Source organism: Glycine max, chromosome 15 (genome assembly GCF_000004515.6).
Source record: "Glycine max cultivar Williams 82 chromosome 15, Glycine_max_v4.0, whole genome shotgun sequence".
Classification (NCBI taxonomy): domain Eukaryota; kingdom Viridiplantae; phylum Streptophyta; class Magnoliopsida; order Fabales; family Fabaceae; genus Glycine; species Glycine max.
This window is the reverse complement of record NC_038251.2, coordinates 10,817,138-10,834,478: the sequence shown is the minus strand read 5'-3', so window position 1 is coordinate 10,834,478 and position 17,341 is coordinate 10,817,138. Positions and strand designations below refer to the sequence as shown.

The 17,341-nt window shown below is 32.3% G+C and overlaps 1 protein-coding gene and 1 pseudogene across 1 annotated transcript; one reads left to right on the top strand and one right to left on the bottom strand.

The window, feature by feature from the left end:
- Positions 1-3,580: 3,580 nt before the first annotated feature.
- LOC100781784 (annexin D8) lies at positions 3,581-6,730 on the top strand. The gene is made up of 6 exons (XM_003546244.3): positions 3,581-3,653; positions 4,513-4,658; positions 5,331-5,549; positions 6,049-6,261; positions 6,348-6,437; positions 6,530-6,730. Exons 1-6 carry the CDS (start codon positions 3,581-3,583, stop codon positions 6,728-6,730), a joined length of 942 nt encoding a protein of 313 aa, XP_003546292.1.
- A 3,477-nt stretch (positions 6,731-10,207) lies between these two features.
- On the bottom strand, positions 10,208-11,433 carry LOC100804247 (protein WHAT'S THIS FACTOR 9, mitochondrial-like; annotated as a pseudogene).
- Positions 11,434-17,341: the final 5,908 nt, after the last annotated feature.

Sequence of the window (17,341 nt, the reverse complement as noted above, 5' to 3'; positions counted from 1 at the left end):
TGATAACATACCTTAACCTAAAATCTTAAATTTTAGGTTTATATATTCTCGATTATATATACTGCTCAACTTCTCATTTATACATGTATATTCCTTCTTAAGGATTAGTGTATATTCCTTTTTAAGATTACGTCAGTTCACTGTTGGATTCAAATAATTCCAAACTTGTTAGTTTCTTAAATAATTCACATTCTTATTTATGCGCCTGGCATTCTTTCAATACCTGAAGTACAGCATCCAGGAAAAAATGTTTCATTCTTGGATAATGGACTTGTAATATCCACTACCGTGTCATAAGTTTCAAGATCCTACAATTTCTGGTAGCTGTATAAGTTTTTATTCTTGTAAAAGATAGAAAGATAAAAGAAGACAAATTTTTAGCAGATTTATGTAAAAAAATGGGAAGAAAATAACTTGCTCATATAAAGAAGGGTGTGAAATGGGGGCTAATTAATGATGTAAAATTGTGAGCTAAAGAGCTATCATGTTGTTTTTAGTTTTACAAATACAAGGCAGTTGATTATCTTAGTTATGAAGGTAACATCAATCTAATTTTCATTACAATTTACAAAAGTTATTTAGTTTTAGAGGTAAATATAGGTTCTTTACATGTATGAGCTGCGGGTTATAGCTAGAGGCCGATGCTGCAGATGGATTTGAACATGATAAATAGCATACTATTTTTGTCTTTAATTATAAGATATAGTTGACTAATTTATATTTATTAAAAAAAGTTAATTAACTTAATTATTAACATTAATTTTATAATATCTTTTGAAATTTATCTTTAACTTTATTGAAAATATATTCATTTTCTCCAATTTTCATAAGAGAAAGAAAGAGATAACTCAGAATTTTAATAAAAAATAATCAATGCATAAGAAAAATAAAATAAAGTCTTATAATAAAATATAAAAATATTTATTGATTATCTTATAAATAGACACAAAAGTAACAGTACATTCCAGTGATTAAAGTCACTTGGCGGATTCTCTTTCTTTGTTTTTATGACAACCCAGTCAGCCATCAAAAACTATGGTAGTGATCTTCTAGTTCTTCAAATTAAACCTGAAGCACCAAAATTCCACCAACAATCCATTCAACCACATATTAACTTACCAAGCCCAACAACAACTGCAAACCAATATAACTAACCATCAAGCAACATCCTAGATTGTTGGTTACTCAAGTTGCACGTGAGACAAATTTATTGTAGGGGGTTAGTTTTAAAAATTATTTATCAATGGGGTCTCTTTTCAAACTTTTAACGGGGGGTCTGTTCCTGCATGGATGCCGCCAGAAGAACTGGCGACATAGTTGTTCCGCCATTGCAAATGTTGGTGCCGCCACGTTGGTGTCGCCACTGGAGATGGCGAGATGCATGATCCACCAATACAGTTGACGAAAAGTAACAAGTCTCGCACTCGCAATTTAGATATTTGGGAAGATGAAGTTTGACCCCAATATCCCACAGTTCCTCCTACTCCACCACTAAATTATAACGTATTTCCTTTTTTTTTACATTATTATTATTGTTATTTTAGTGTATGGATGGTACAGAATAAATATTTTTTTATATAACTAAATATAAAAAATAAAATCAACATTATGTATAAAATAAATGGACTGAAATAAAAACATTTATCTTATATATTTTCATGATTTTCGATAAACATTAATTACTGTTTTTATAAAATTAATTTATACTAATATCATATTAAAAAAAATATCATGCACTAATAATATAAAAAGTAATTTGCATTGGATTGACTTGATCGGTTATAAAAACCAATTTCGAGTGACTATATTGTAATTTTCTTTTTTCAAAGGATTAAATTGGATTAAACAGCTATTTTAAGGAACAAATTAAGTATTTTTTTTCCCATCACGTGAAGAATTATTTGACAAATTAACTTTGAATAAAATATCTAAATAAAATCATAATATAAGAACTAAATTGAATATATTTGATAAATTGATCAGCACAACTGAATAAATTAGAAAACGAATTGAAGACTAATATAACTATAGAATCAGAATGATAAATTAATTAAGTATTTATATCAAAATACCTTTAAAAAGTATTTATATAAAAATTAATTCAATATCATATATTTAAAGAATTTGCATATCCTTTTTCTTTACTACAATTTGCATATGCTATAACTTATTTAATGCGTCAATGCAGTTGGCGAGAAGCGCTGAGCTGGAGGGTCAAGCCTATCTCATTGACGAGACAGGTGCTGCCACAATTTCTTGCAATATCAAACTGAAACCACGACCACAATTTGAAATGTTGATAATTAATTTAGATTCTTATGTTTTGCTTAACTTGTTATCTACATTTTTTGTTTTAATTCAACCACACTAGTAATTATTTTCCACTGATCAACTAATGCGAAACAGCTAACATGGCGATGGGTAAAAAAAATGGACAAAGGGACAAAGAAATCCCTGCAATAGTGGAAAGATACCAGCTCAGCGCTTCTCGCCAATGCAGTTGGCGGATCATGCATCTCTGAATGCCGCAATTCTGAATGGCGAGAACATAGCTGTTTCGCTTATATTTTTTTAGTGCATGATATTATTTTAGTGCATTATATTTTCGCTTATATTTTTTTAGTGCATGATGTTTACACTGAATCACTAGAATTGCGGCAATCAGAATGGCGAGAACATAGTTGTTTCGCTTATATTATTAGTGCATGGTATTTTTTTAATATGATATTAGTATAAAGTAATTTTATAAAAACAGTAATTAATGTTTATCGAAAATCATGAAAATATATAAGATAAATGTTTTTATTTCAGTCCATTTATTTCATACACAATGTTGATTTTATTTTTTATATTTAATTATATAAAAAAATATTTATTTTGTACCATCCATACACTAAAATAACAATAATAATGATGTAAATAAAAAAAGGAAATACGTTATAATTTAGTGGTGGAGTAGGAAGAACTGTGGGAAATTGGGGTCAAACTTCATCTTCCCAAATATCTAAATTGCGAGTGCGAGACTTGTTACTTTTTTTAACGTTCAGCGCTTCCCACCAACTACATTGACGGATTATGCATCTCGCCATCTCCAGTGACGGCACCAACGTGCACCCTCCAGCCCAGCATCGTTCTCGCCATCTACAATGGTGGAACAGTTATGTTGCGAGTTCTTCTGGCGACATCCATGCAGGAACAGACCCCTTGTTAAAAGTTTGAAAACAGACCCCATTGATAAATAGTTTGTAAAACTAACCCCTAAAGTAAATTTGCCTTCCACTTGAGGACAATTCATCATCAAGTTTGTTGTAATTTAATTTGAAGTTATAAAATTTTTTTATGTTACCTTTGATTGATCTATTTAATGTAAGTCTATTATTTTATTTATTGTCTTAAAACCTCTTTACAATAACAGTGTTTCAGTTACTTTTATTAATTGACAAGGACTCTTTAGAATAACATATACGTTAATTGTTATGAGTGCTATATTAATTTACGAAATCGTTACTTTACATTTATCTTCTATAAAATAAAATTTTGGAATAAACTCCTTTGAACAAATCTTGGCACACAAGACCAGATGGCTACGCTAATTGCTGCAAAACATTCTTCTTCGATTGAAGATGCTGAAAATATCAAGAAAGCGTGCAAAGGTATTTTGCTCCAATTTTATTGTTTCTAGCTAAGTATCTTTTATGTTGCACAATATATATAAATATCACTTGATACATCACCATAAAATAAAATATGCGTGTAAGAATGAGAGAAATCAATATTAAATATTAAATTTTAGGTTTACTATTTTTTATCTCTATTTTTTAAAAATTTCTATTTTTAGTCTTTAATTTTCTTTTACTAAGAAATGTTCCTTAACTTGCTTTTAGTCCCTTAAACTAAGGATTAAAATCAGTGACTAAAACTAAATATCCTAAAAAGATTAGGAACTAAAAATATAATAAATCCTAAATTTTATTATAACTCACATCACATGATTTTTTTTAAAATCATATATTTTTTAAGTAATAATATGATTTTAGATAACTTTTAATCTTGTCATTTATGTATGGCTATAAATTTTAATGCATCCATATGTCATATTAGTATAATGTTATTTTATGTTTAAAATAGATTTTAATATTGTGCTATAATTTTTAAATGTTTTTTTTTAAGTAATCATGACACCTTTGCAAAATTCATACAAGTGGAAAAGGATAAACAAATTAAATCACTCTTATGCCACATTTTGTTTTATAATATTGATATTTCTAACTATTAATAAATTTTCATGTCATTTTAGTATATGTAATTTTAGTTTGACTTGTTTAAATATTTTTTTGTTTACTATTATAAGAATTTTTCCATTGTATCTTACTTTTTTTATAAAATTGACTAAATTTCCTTTATAAAATCAAGATCTTGCATATCATGCTCATGGATATACAGACTAATTTTACTATATTTTTAACCATGTTCTTTTTAATGAAAAAACTTATATGCATGTGATTTATATAGGATTGGGGACAGATGAGACAGCTCTTATATCTATACTAGCACATCGAAATGTAGCTCAAAGGAAACTTGTGAGGATGGCTTATGAAGAACTTTATCAGGAAGATCTTATCCAACAATTCAAATCTGAACTTTCAGGAAGCTTTGAGGTATATATGTATATATGTGCAAGATGAAATTACTTCCGCACTTTCTTTCTCTCCTCACACTTGGATCGGAATGAATATATTCATCGAAATAAACTTCACGGACCTTGATTCCACTACAATCATAAAGCAAATACAGGACCCTGCAGTCATAATCCAAGGATATAATTTTTTTTTTAGTTAATTATTTAAAATATATAATTTATTTTGGAAGACTGAGATCTCATGCAGTCACAACAGTAACCGCAGAGAATCCATTTCCAAACTTCATATTAGCTAGCTAATGGATGACACTGAAGAAAAATTCAGAACAAACTAGTGTGATCATCCTAAAATTTAAATGATGATATTTTATGGACTATATTCATCAATATAATAAATAAAAAATACTATATATAATTTTAATGATTTTTTAATTGATTACTAAAACATATTCAATTTTATATAGAATTCAAATCGAGGGACTTTTTTTCCTGTAAATATAAATATTGGGCTATTTTTTATGGCAATCATATTCCATCCAAACTAACCCACGACATGTGATAATTTTGTTAATGTTCAATTTAATTGAAATAGATTTGAAATCATATAACATTAAAATATTTTGGATATATCTATTTGATGATTAACTTAATTTATCTTATTGAAAAATATAATAACTACTATTCAAATTAGAGAGCTATTTGCAATTGGACGATGGATCCAGCTGAAAGAGACGCTGCATTTATTAATGAAGCATTAAAGAAGGAAACACCAGATTACAAAGTAATTGTTGAGATTGTTTGCACTAGAACATCAGAAGAGTTTCTTGCTGCAAAGCGTTCATACCAGTTTCAATACAAGCATTGCCTTGAAGAAGATGTGGCATCCAAAACAATCGGTGATATTCGCAGAGTAAGTGGGTTACTAAGCTATTTTTTTTTTTTAATCAAAAATTGTTAATGGTTAGTTTTTGTTAGTGGAAGAAATTCAAATCCACGACCTTGTCTCCCTCCTCCATTCTTCCTTCAACTACCATATGCTTTATTTTCTGAAAAAACATATTTCAGTTTAGGAAGGAAAAAGAATAATAAACAAATAGAAACATAGTGACAATCACGTGAACTTTGTTGTTTACTTGGATAAAATCATGAACCCACTTGTGAAACTAATTAAAATTAGGGAGAGTAAATTGTTTTCTGGTTGATTCTAATGTTGAAGATGAAAACTAGCACAAACGTATGCATTTGCTAATCTTTCATTTGCATGCATTAGTTCTATTGGTGCACAGAAGTAAAAATTTCTACAAGCACAAACCAGAACAACTTGCTCGAAAATAAAGAAGAATGCATCTATAACATTTCACCTCTTTCTATTTTATAACTCAACAAGAGACTTATCATTTTTCATGCAGTTGTTGGTTGCAGTTATAAGTACCTATAGGTATGATGGAGACGAGTTTGATGAGAATCTGGCTCATTTAGAAGCAAACATTCTTCATCAAGTGATCGAAAACAAGGCCTTTAACGACGATGAAATCATAAGAATTTTATGCACAAGAAGTAAGAAGCAGCTATGTGCAACTTTCAGTACCTTTAGAAATGTGTATGGCACGACAATTACCAAGGTAGATATATTCAATTGAGATTTAAATTGTTTTTCTTTGTAAATAGATAGAAGTAATGATACATTGGTGTTCTTTGCTAATTGTAGGGATTATCAACAAATCCAAATGATGAATACATGACAGCACTGCGTACTGTCATTCGTTGCATTAAGAACCCTCGTAGATACTTGGCTAAGGTAACTTGAGTCATCAAATTATGTTGGCTACCATTCTTTATTTTATAGTTTATGTTCAATAACTTTTATTAAACATGTATACATTGAATTAGGTGTTATGCTACGCCTTGAATGAATTGATAGCTGAAGAACATGAATTGAGCCGTGTAATCATCACTCGTGCAGAGAGGGATTTAAATGAAATCAATGACCTTTACTTCAAGAGAAATGGTGTCACACTTGATAGTTCCGTGGCTAAGAAGACATCAGGAAATTACAAGAATTTTCTTCTTGCGTTGTTAGGAAACAATTGAGTTTAACTTATCTGTGTTTCGTAAAGCAAAAAAAAAAACAAATGTGTTTCGGTTTACTATCTCTACATATTTGAGAAATAAATACAATCATCAAAACCAATAAACTTAACTGGCTTTTGATACCACAATAACGTAGCTTACTACATATAGCATGGTTGTGGCATTTCATCAAAATTACTTACATGTGTGTGCGTGTGTCCCTCTTTCATTTATTATTATTATTATTCCTGCCTCTCATTATAATAAATTTTCTTCCAATACTTGTGTGAAGGTGACAGTCAACATCACTATGTTGAGGTCACATTCCTCTATTTCTCAAAAGATGGGAATATTAATAAATAAGAATGCAACAATGCTAATAACTTGAAAGAACCTAAGGTATAAAATCCTAAGAATATTTTAAAAAAAAAAAAGTAAGAAACCAACAGAATTTATGTGTCTTTTGGATATATATTATTCTTGATAGCTAAGCAAGATATCAAGGAAAGATAAAGGAGTTATTTCTACACTATATTACCTAAGTATCTTTAGTGTGGGAGATTTCAAATTGGAATTTTAGATCGATTTTTGGTGGATCCTACAGTGTCACGTAGAATTAAAGATATTTTAAAATTTCTCATTTTTTCTTTTAGTGGAAAATCTCGTTGTTTAAAGAAAACATACAAGAAAGAATGAAAATTGAACAATTAAATAGCAAATTTTGCAACAAATAATTTTATAGTGGCTACTTATGCAATGACTAGTTTCATAATGATTACTTATGCAATGACTAGTTTTATAACGATTATTTATGCAATGACTAGTTTTACTTATGCAATGACATTTTTTTCCCTCATTGCTTCCTCCACACCAGTCAAGTCCACAAGACTGGTAAGCGTCCTACTCATTTCCCATTGTTCTTCCTTAATTTTGGCTTCCTTTTCCCCCATTGGACAGACAATTTGAGACGGTGTGTCAGCTTCATAATCTTTTACCGATGTTTTTGGATTAGATGAAGATGAATATGCCTCAGATGTGGAAATCTTCGTCCTTTTAGAACAATTTTCAATAAACTAGTTTAACCACTTTAGTTGATCTTCCAAAAAGTCGTCAAGCATATTCCAAATAAAATCGCTTCCTTTGTTTTCCTCCCAAATGCCATATGCATGAAGCATGGTATCGTTTTCCATGTAATCATTTTTCTTCAATGATACTGCTTGCTTGTAATGACCTTTGAACTTTTGTACGCTCAAAATAATTTTTTGTCATTGGGATTTTAATTGATCCACTGCTCTTTTGTGTAGTTCACCTCAAAGTTTGTTGTAATTTTCTGAGACTCTCAACCAAAACGTTTCTTTTGCTTGGCCATCATTAACAATTGGATTTGTTGAGATGTTAAGCCATGAACTAATGAGATGTATATCTTCTTCAATTATAAAGATGAGTCGAGGCTTCTTTTTTGTAGAAGACCCTCCTATTTCCTCAACGACAATATCTTCTAATCCAATTTGGGTAAAAAATTATGAAAATTACGATCCAACTTCATCATTTGAAAACATGGTAGGATTGTTTGGTGGGATTCAAGAAAATGCTTGAGAATTTATGGTGAAAGGTGTTTGAGTGTTTGACATAAAATAATTTGGAGGTGGTGGTGGTAAAAAAGGAAGGAAAAAAAAGAACAATTTTGTAAATTTTGAGTTGAAGGAGGCATGTGGTAATTTTACAAAAAAATTATATAAGTTTGTCAATTAAAATAATTTGGATCCATTTCACAAAAACAAAATTTAATTAAGATTCAGATTGGAGAATTGAAATTGACAAATGAAGAATGAGAATGAAAATTGTGTATATAAATTTTGTGTGTACTAAAACAATTTATAGAATGTTGTTAGCTAACATCTTGTGTAACAATTGAACAAATCTACAAATTTTACTCCTTAATGGTAAAATTTTGTAGTCAACATTTACAGTGCAAACCTATGATTTGACAAATGATGTTTTTTTTTTATCCTCGTCGAGTCTCTTCTTCTCTCTTTTGCCATATCATCCTCGTCCCATCTCACTCACCCCTCATTTTTCCCACTTATCTTCTTCTCTCCTCAACACCCACCCCCTCATCTTCCCCATCTTCTTCTTCTTTCCTAAGCTCCAACTCATACCCAAATCTTCCCCATTCTTCTTCTCTCCTCAAAACCCACTCATCCCCTCATCTTTCCCACTTTTTCTTCTTCTCTTCTTCTTCCCCCTTTCCCCTCCTCTACCCTCTTCATCTCCTTCCCCCCTTCCCCTTCTTTGTGATGTATTATTTTGTTTTAAAATTTTTGTTTCATTGTTCTCTCTATTGCATAGAAGTCTGATGTTTTTTTTTCATGGATCTTTTGTTGGTTTGTTTTTTTTTTGGTTGTTCTTCATCTCCTCCGTCTATGCTACCAAATTTTTTTCTCTCATTTTCCTCCTCACGTTTTACTGTTACCAAATGAGCAATAATTTTTTTTAAGTGTGTGGATCTTTAGAGTTCTTCCCCAAGAACTGTATCTCCAACATGGAGATCTTGAGGGATGCTTTATTGTTGGATATGGAAAAGATCAGATCTTCAACTTAAGATCTATTACCAAGATCCAGTATTAAAGATGCTCTAAGGGAATGCAAAAAAAGTAAAAGAAAAAGATTGAGTTTGCTGCAAGAGAGAACGATCAAAATTGTTATTTTTTTACCAATATTTGAGCCATCCCTATACATCTGTAGTGTGCTCTTAGTATTCATTAATGCCCAATATCCAGAATCTACTGTACATGCAACAGGTACTCCTTGTCTGCTACAAGGGTAATCATCAAAACAACAAATACTATTTGCACATTTCTTGAAATACAAGGAATACACCATTCCAAGAAGTAAACTTTGGCCATTTTTTGATAATATTTTCCAAACAATTCCACTATCCCACTGTCCAAGCTCTCAGTAAGATGTTCATCAATCATACAAAGCCAGCAATGACAAGAGAAAAAAATAACCTAAATAGCTGTATGCCAACTATCCATGACTGATCACAGCTTCACCTTCACCAAAGATAGATCATCAAACACAAGTTTAACACATTAACTACAGAAGACATATTGATTAAAATAAAGAATATCACACAACAAAATCAATCACCTTCAACTATGAGGCATATCAGAATCACATAATTCCAAGGGCAATAAAGAGACCATATCTACAACATGATAGCAGGACAAAAGTAATCAAGTTAGAAAAGGCTTGAAAACATGTTATGACTTGCCAAAAAATAAATATGATGTCATCGACTTATGCTGACAAGTACAAGCACAAAATAGAGTATAGCAGCATACATAGCCACACGCCTACACCACATATGTAAAACATTTAAAACACCTAAAAATAAGAAAGGCTAAAGAGTTCAAGAGTTAATCAAGATTTTTATTGAAGCTAATCACAATCGTGTGTAGAGATGAAATTGAAAAAAAATACATCAAGGCTTTAATATCACTAGATGTGCCCATTTTCAACTTATGCTTATTATCAGCTACTTGTCTCTTTCTCTGTTAGTAAAAAAACCATGTTTACCTTAAGTCTTCTTTTATAAATTTTCACGCAACCTGTTCCAAAGAGCAACTTGACATCTCATGTCCCTTTTCACCTAGATCATTTGAATCTATATCCAATTTTGCATTACAATTAGAAAATCGATTATTCACCCTCCTGTTCCTTAAAATCACTTCCGATTTCTTCATCAACTTGATGTACTTCTTCCTGACCCTCAACAGAGGATGCTTCTCTATAGCTGATTTATTGCTGTAAGCTTCCTTTAGAATGACTGTACGAGTTTTGTTCCTGAAAGATATATAAAACATATGGGGATGCCGCTCAAATGCTCTATGCACTTTCTGTGGCAACCCAAAATACTTCTTGAGGCAAAACAACTTCTTCCTCTCGGCTGAATGCTCAACAAAAAGGGAAAGTAGCTCATGGAGAACTCCCACAAGTCTTTTATCTGCTATGTCACCATTTGGATCCAAGTTTGAAAATCATCATAAGGTGAAATATATGGAAGCTTCTGAAATTCATTTAGCCAGTTCTTAACTTCCTCCTCAACTTTAAACCCTTTGATGGAAAAAATGGAAATTCAACGGCTCCCATTGGACCCCCAGAATACAAACCTCTTTTTGTGGCATTTTTTTCCATTAAAGAATAAATCTTTTCTCCACTGTCAAGAGCCAACCCCTTCAATCCATCTTCCATGTCTACAAACCTGAAAGATTCATCAAGATTTTGTTCTGGGTGCTGCAGAAAATCACTAAGCAACCCCAAATACCACTGCATCCCCTGAATTATCTTTAAAGGTAGAACATGCTCTCTGGTCATCAATATCATCTTCCTCAACCTGGACCTTAAGTCCTCCCTGCATTCTTCATATACTCTCTTCTCATCCCTGTCAATCTCAGCAGCTTCCGGTGTCAACCTAAACCAAGGAAGATTGTATTTGGGACCCGTAAACTCCTCAAAAATGGATATTGCTTCATAAATATTGCAACCTTCATGTGCACATCTATCTCTATCCCCTCTTTGACACTGCAAAGATAGGAATGGACCCATTGGGATCCCAGGCAATGCAGTTTTTGAGGGCAATGATAGGCTTGAGCTGAACGGAGTCGTGGATGTGCTCAACTGAGTCATAGTATGAATCTTTTTTCCATTTCATATACACATTCACATAACTGTACCTCTGAATTTGCAAAAAAGGAAGATCCTGCTGGACCTTGTATTTAAAGGAGAGTTTGATTGTTTTGACTGCAGATTCCTCAAAGTTGAAGAACATTGAAGCAGTTTTCAGTGAAATGAACAGTGAAGCTAATAAAAATACTTGGTTTGTGATTGGCAACTAGTTCCTGAGAAAGCTTAGCATTGTTGGACAATGGCAAACTGAAGCCACAATTTATTCCCAAATTTCCTAACTGATTTTAAACAGTTTTGATTGTTATTCTTTTAACAAATATTTCTTTTTTTTTTTAATGCTCTTGATTAGTTATAAATCAAATAGCATAACCTCCACTTTATTAGCAATTCTCTAACGGTCAATTTGTTAAATGTGTAGCTAATAATTATGATTTGTGGACAGGAAAAGAAAAAGACGTTTTTGTGGTTTTGCTATTAAAAAAGAGGTCTGTCATAGTCTTGCAGGGGCTGGCACAGGCAGAAAATAATTTTCAATTCTTTTCTTATTATCTACTTCTAAAATTCTGGGCAATTGTTTTGTGATTTCCATAGCCTAAGGCCACGAGTGCACGTGTTCATAGGCTCGTTGTGTTAACCTTGGGGAGCAGTCGGCAAACTAGATTGCATCAAGGTCTAGCCGAATTTTGCTTTCAAGGCAGTGATTTTTCACGGCACAACAAACCTCCAATCTGTGTTATATGTTTCTGTTTTGTACTTATGACTTATTTAAATTTTTTAATAGTATGGGGATGTCTTGCTAAGGTAGCTCTACCAGATTTCAAGAGGACTAATGTAGGTACCAAAACTTTTGATTGTGTGTTTATTGGATATGCTCAAAATAGTGCTGCTTATAGATTCTTGCGTTTGAATGATAATTCTATTTGTGAATCTAGAAATGCAAAATTTTTTGAACAAGAATTTCCTTTAACAAAACATGTTAATGAATTGATTTCTTCTTGTAATACTACTTCAGTGCCTTTACATTTGCATACTTCTTCCTCTGTAACAAATGAACAAGTTAATGAACCTAGAAGAAGTAAAAGGAAGAGAATAGAAAGTAGTTTTGGACCAGATTTTGTTACTGCCTTCGTGGTTGAAAACAATGATGTCGATAAAATAAATGATGTTTTTGTATCTACTTTTCTCATTGAGGAAGATCCTAAAACTTATAATGAGACTGTAACTTCCATTGATGCCAATTTTTGGAAAGAGGCAATTAATAGTGAATTAGATTCTATCATGTCTAATCATACTTGGGATTTAGTTGACTTACCTAAGGGAAGTAAACCAATTAGATGCAAATGGATTTTTAGAAAGAAACTAAGAACTGATGGAACCATTGATAAATTTAAGGCTAGATTAGTAGTTGTTGGTTACACACAAAAGAAAGAAATTGACTATTTTGATACATATTCTCCTGTTATTAAAATTTCCACAATTCGCTCTCTTGTTGCTTTAGCTGCTATTCATGGACTTATAGTGCATCAAATGGATGTAAAGACAACTTTTCTTAATGGTGACTTGAGAGAGGAAATTTATGTGGAACAACCTGAGGGCTATGTGATTCAAGGTCAAGAGAACAAAGTGTGTAAGTTGAGAAAATCATTATATGGCCTTAAACAGGCTCCCAAACAATGGTATGAAAAATTTGACCAAACTTTGGTAAGTGATGGTTATATTGTGAATTCATCTGACACTTGTGTTTACTCTAAATTGTTTGGACAAGAATGTGTGATAATATGTTTATATGTTGATGACATGTTAATTTTCGGTACTAATGTGACTGTAGTGGAAAAGACCAAATTATTCTTATCTTCTCATTTTGATATGAAAGATCTAGGAGAAGCTGATGTGATTCTTGGAGTTAAAATGAGAAAAAGTGATAATGGTTTTTCCTTGTGCCAGTCACATTATATTGAAAAGATACTTAAAAAAATTTAATTGTTATGATGAATTACCTGTGAGAACTCCCTATGATCCTAGCATACATCTTAAGAAAAACAATGGTTCTAGTGTTTCACAAACTGAATATGCTAAAATCATAGGGAGTGTTATGTTTCTCATGAATTGTACTAGACCCGACATAGCATATGCTGTGAGTAGACTAAGCAGATATACTCACAATCCAGGTAATGAACATTGGACTGCACTTCGTCGCTTACTCAGGTATCTTAAAGGTACTATGGATTGGTGTTTGCATTTTTATAAATTTCCTGCTGTGTTAGAAGGATTTTGTGATGCAAATTGGGTTACTGATAATGATGAAGTAAGTTCCACTAGTGGATATGTTTTTACTTTAGGTGGAGGTGCCATATCATGGAAGTCTTCCAAGCAAACTTGTATAGCACGTTCAACTATGGTATCAGAATTTATTGCTCTTGATTTAGCAGGTCAAGAAGCTGAATGGTTGAGAAACTTGTTGGCAGATGTGCCATTGTGGGGGAAACGGTCTATACCAGTTTCTCTTCATTGTGACTCTGAAGCAGCTATTGGAATTGCTAAGAACAGTGTTTATAATGGAAAAAGGAGACACATACGCATTAGACACAGTTCAGTCAGAGAATTGTTAAAAAATGGTGTGATCTCATTACAGTTTGTTAGATCAGAGAACAACTTGGCAGATCCGTTCACTAAAGGTCTAACAAAGAAAGTTATACTTGAATCGTCGAGGGGGATGGGGCTTAAACCTTTGTGTTGAGGAAAGTATGGTGGATACCATCAATGGTCAAACGAAACCATATGATTACTCTATTGTATTACATTTCTCATCTCCATGACATGTGGTAATACATTGTGGATAGGTTAAACTTTTAGTTCTTAATGAGTGCATAGCCTTAATTATTAGGTGGTCCATATGAATTGGACTTGATGGACTCACCGCTTGTTATTTTGAAAGATGAGAATTTTTTGCTCTTAATGAATCCATAGCCTCTTTGGTGGTGCTTTTGAGACGCACTTGATGGATTCAACTTCGTGAGAGTGAAGGTGGGCCGCCTTCTATGAAAGAATTAGGCTTTCTTTCTAGAGCTCTCATTAGTATCCAAGGTGTGCGCATGGCCATTAAAAGCACTGGTTTGTAATATCGCGGAAATCACAAATATTAGAGAAATACATGTGTTGTAAGGGTCTCATTTGAAAACTTGGTAGTTCAAGAGTAATTCACTACCTAGACACAATTGTTGCCTTACTTCACTATGTATCAATTCAATCATTATGATATTGATACTTAAACGTTACTCTCTCTTTTGCCCAGAAATTGCTCTTTTTTTTAACTCCAGCTTTACCATTGGTGGGGGATTGTTGGACAATGGCAAACTGAAGCCACAATTTATTCCCAATTTTCCTAACTGATTTTAAACAGTTTTGATTGTTATTCTTTTAACAAATATTTCTTTTTTTAATGCTCTTGATTAGCTATAAATCAAATAGCATAACCTCCACTTTATTAGCAATTCTCTAACGGTCAATTTGTTAAATGTGTAGCTAATAATTATGATTTATGGACAGAAAAAGAAAAAGACGTTTTTGTGGTTTTGCTATTAAAAAAGAGGTCTGTCATAGTCTTGCAGGGGCTGGCACAGGCAGAAAATAATTTTCAATTCTTTTCTTATTATCTACTTCTAAAATTCTGGGCAATTGTTTTGTGATTTCCATAGCCTAAGGCCACGAGTGCACGTGTTCATAGGCTCGTGTTAACCTTGGGGAGCAGTCGGCAAACTAGATTGCATCAAGGTCTAGTCGAATTTTACTTTCAAGGCAGTGATTTTTCACGGCACAACAAACCTCCAATCTGTGTTATATGTTTCTGTTTTGTACTTATGACTTCTAGTTTTTTCCAACAAGCATTAACTAGGAAGAGAGTTTGACCTGAAGAAGATTAAGGGAATGATTCAGTCACAGAGTGAATAAAGAACAAACCTCTAAATCAATAATCAAATAAAGTTTTAACAACAGGCAGCTAGATTGACAGACATGATGGCATAGTTCAAAACAGAGCTAGCAAACGAAACTATTGACACACACACGCTACTCCCTATTCTTCAACATTGGTTTGCTTTGCTTTAACAGAGGAAATAAGAAATGAAACAGACAAGAAAGAAAAGAACATTCCCAGAATAAATAGACAACAGTGAGGGGTGGGCATGGTTTTTGGGTTTATGAAGATCCAAACAAAAACAACATTTATATCCATAAACAAAAAAAAATGATTGTTTTTTAATAGGAAAGAAAGAAGGTACTATAATATTCAAAATTCGAATAAAATATGTGAGTAAGCAGAAATACAATTATAACCAACTTCTCTGTAAAGCGAAAAAAAAAACACTATGGAAGCCGTCGCGCACAACCACCGTGATTCTGAGTTCGATACTCACATTCGTGAAACCTCGACCGTTCAACGCCGCTGCTCCACCACCATCCGCCGGACCGAAGGCCGCCGGAGATGAATTTAATCGGATGCGTTGGGGAGCGTGAGAGGGGGATAGGTTTTTTTGTTTTGGGAGCGCTGGATGCGGTGATTGGACTCCCCGGCGACGATGCGGTAGAGAATGTTGCCCAAAAGGCTGTAGTGATGTAGAGAATCTGAGTTCACTCCCATTGATGAGGAAAGTTCATTTCTAGTTCATTAGGAGAATTTTTTTCTTCTTCTAATAAGGCTAAAATATATGTTGAGGACTAAATTATTCTGTTTTAAAAGTTTAAAAATGATTATCTAAAGAATTTTTTAGTAATAATTTCATCTTTTTGTTAGTTTTAACTGGAACAGCGTTAAACTTGCGTCACTCGCCATTGCGGCTCCTCCGCCTCCCATGGCGATGCAATTTGAGGTTATGATTCCATAATCATGGAGAGGTTATAAATGTCGACGAGGTTCACATCGAATAAATTCGGTTCATCGGCATCATTCAGGGTGATCTCCACCAACGTGGGCGGTGGGACACTATTACCAATATATCGTTCCATGGCAAAAGAGCCGTAATTGACTAGCTGGTTAAGTGGGTTTAGCACCATTTGGATTAAAACTAACAGAAGGACAAATGTGTTACTTAATTTTTTTTTGGATTGCTTTTGGATGGACAAATGTGTTTCTAAATTTTTTTGATTGCTTTTGGACGAGGGATTTTAGAATTTTAAGAATTTCAATTGTTTTAATTTAAATTTTTTCATTTCTAAATTTTATTATTTGAGTAAGAAAATTAAATTCTTTCATTTTCAAAATCTTGTGTTAGGATTAAACAATTAAATTTCTAAAATTTCTTTTTTGATAAAATGATAAAAAGAAATTCTAAAAATTTTATTCGAATAAAACAATTAAAATTTTCATTTATAAAATCTTTTACCCATACTAAAATAATATTTTTTTTCACTTACAAATTTTAGCATGTATTCTTCTCCAATTATATATTAAAAATAAAAACTTAGAACTACATAAAAAAGGTATATTTTCCATCAAGAAAGAAAAAATATATTTTTCCATCATTAGTTTCATTTTAAAAATAAAAAATGAAAAATGCTCAAATATGTGAACATGAAATCCAACTCATTTCTAATATTCATTATTCATAAACTTTCATGTAACTATAATTTCATGATAAACAATCAAAAACTAGTTTGAATATCAATTATATAATCAAAATAAGAGACAATTTTGAAAGCTAAACTAAAGTTTTTAACTGACACACCGTTATATATAGATGTCCTACATACCTACACAATAACACAATTGTAGGTAACACTACACTTCTTCAATATTAAACCAAGACGTTGACACCAGCCTAAATGGGACGCCTAGACCGTCTCTAAGCAGTCACAGTTACCAATTCCCAATAAAGGTTTATTTCCCCTCTTTTTTCTGGATTTGATTTCTCTGCTGTCTCTTTTTCAGTTGCCCTTGTGTTGTCC

What these genes read in the sequence shown, in the direction of transcription:
- LOC100781784 (XM_003546244.3), top strand. Translation starts at nt 3,581, where the DNA reads ATGGCTACGCTAATTGCTGCAAAACATTCTTCTTCGATTGAAGATGCT. An exon ending in ATGGCACGACAATTACCAAG is followed by an intron (nt 6,262 to 6,347) that starts GTAGATATATTC and finishes TGCTAATTGTAG; the next exon opens with GGATTATCAACAAATCCAAA. An exon ending in CTCGTAGATACTTGGCTAAG is followed by an intron (nt 6,438 to 6,529) that starts GTAACTTGAGTC and finishes ACATTGAATTAG; the next exon opens with GTGTTATGCTACGCCTTGAA.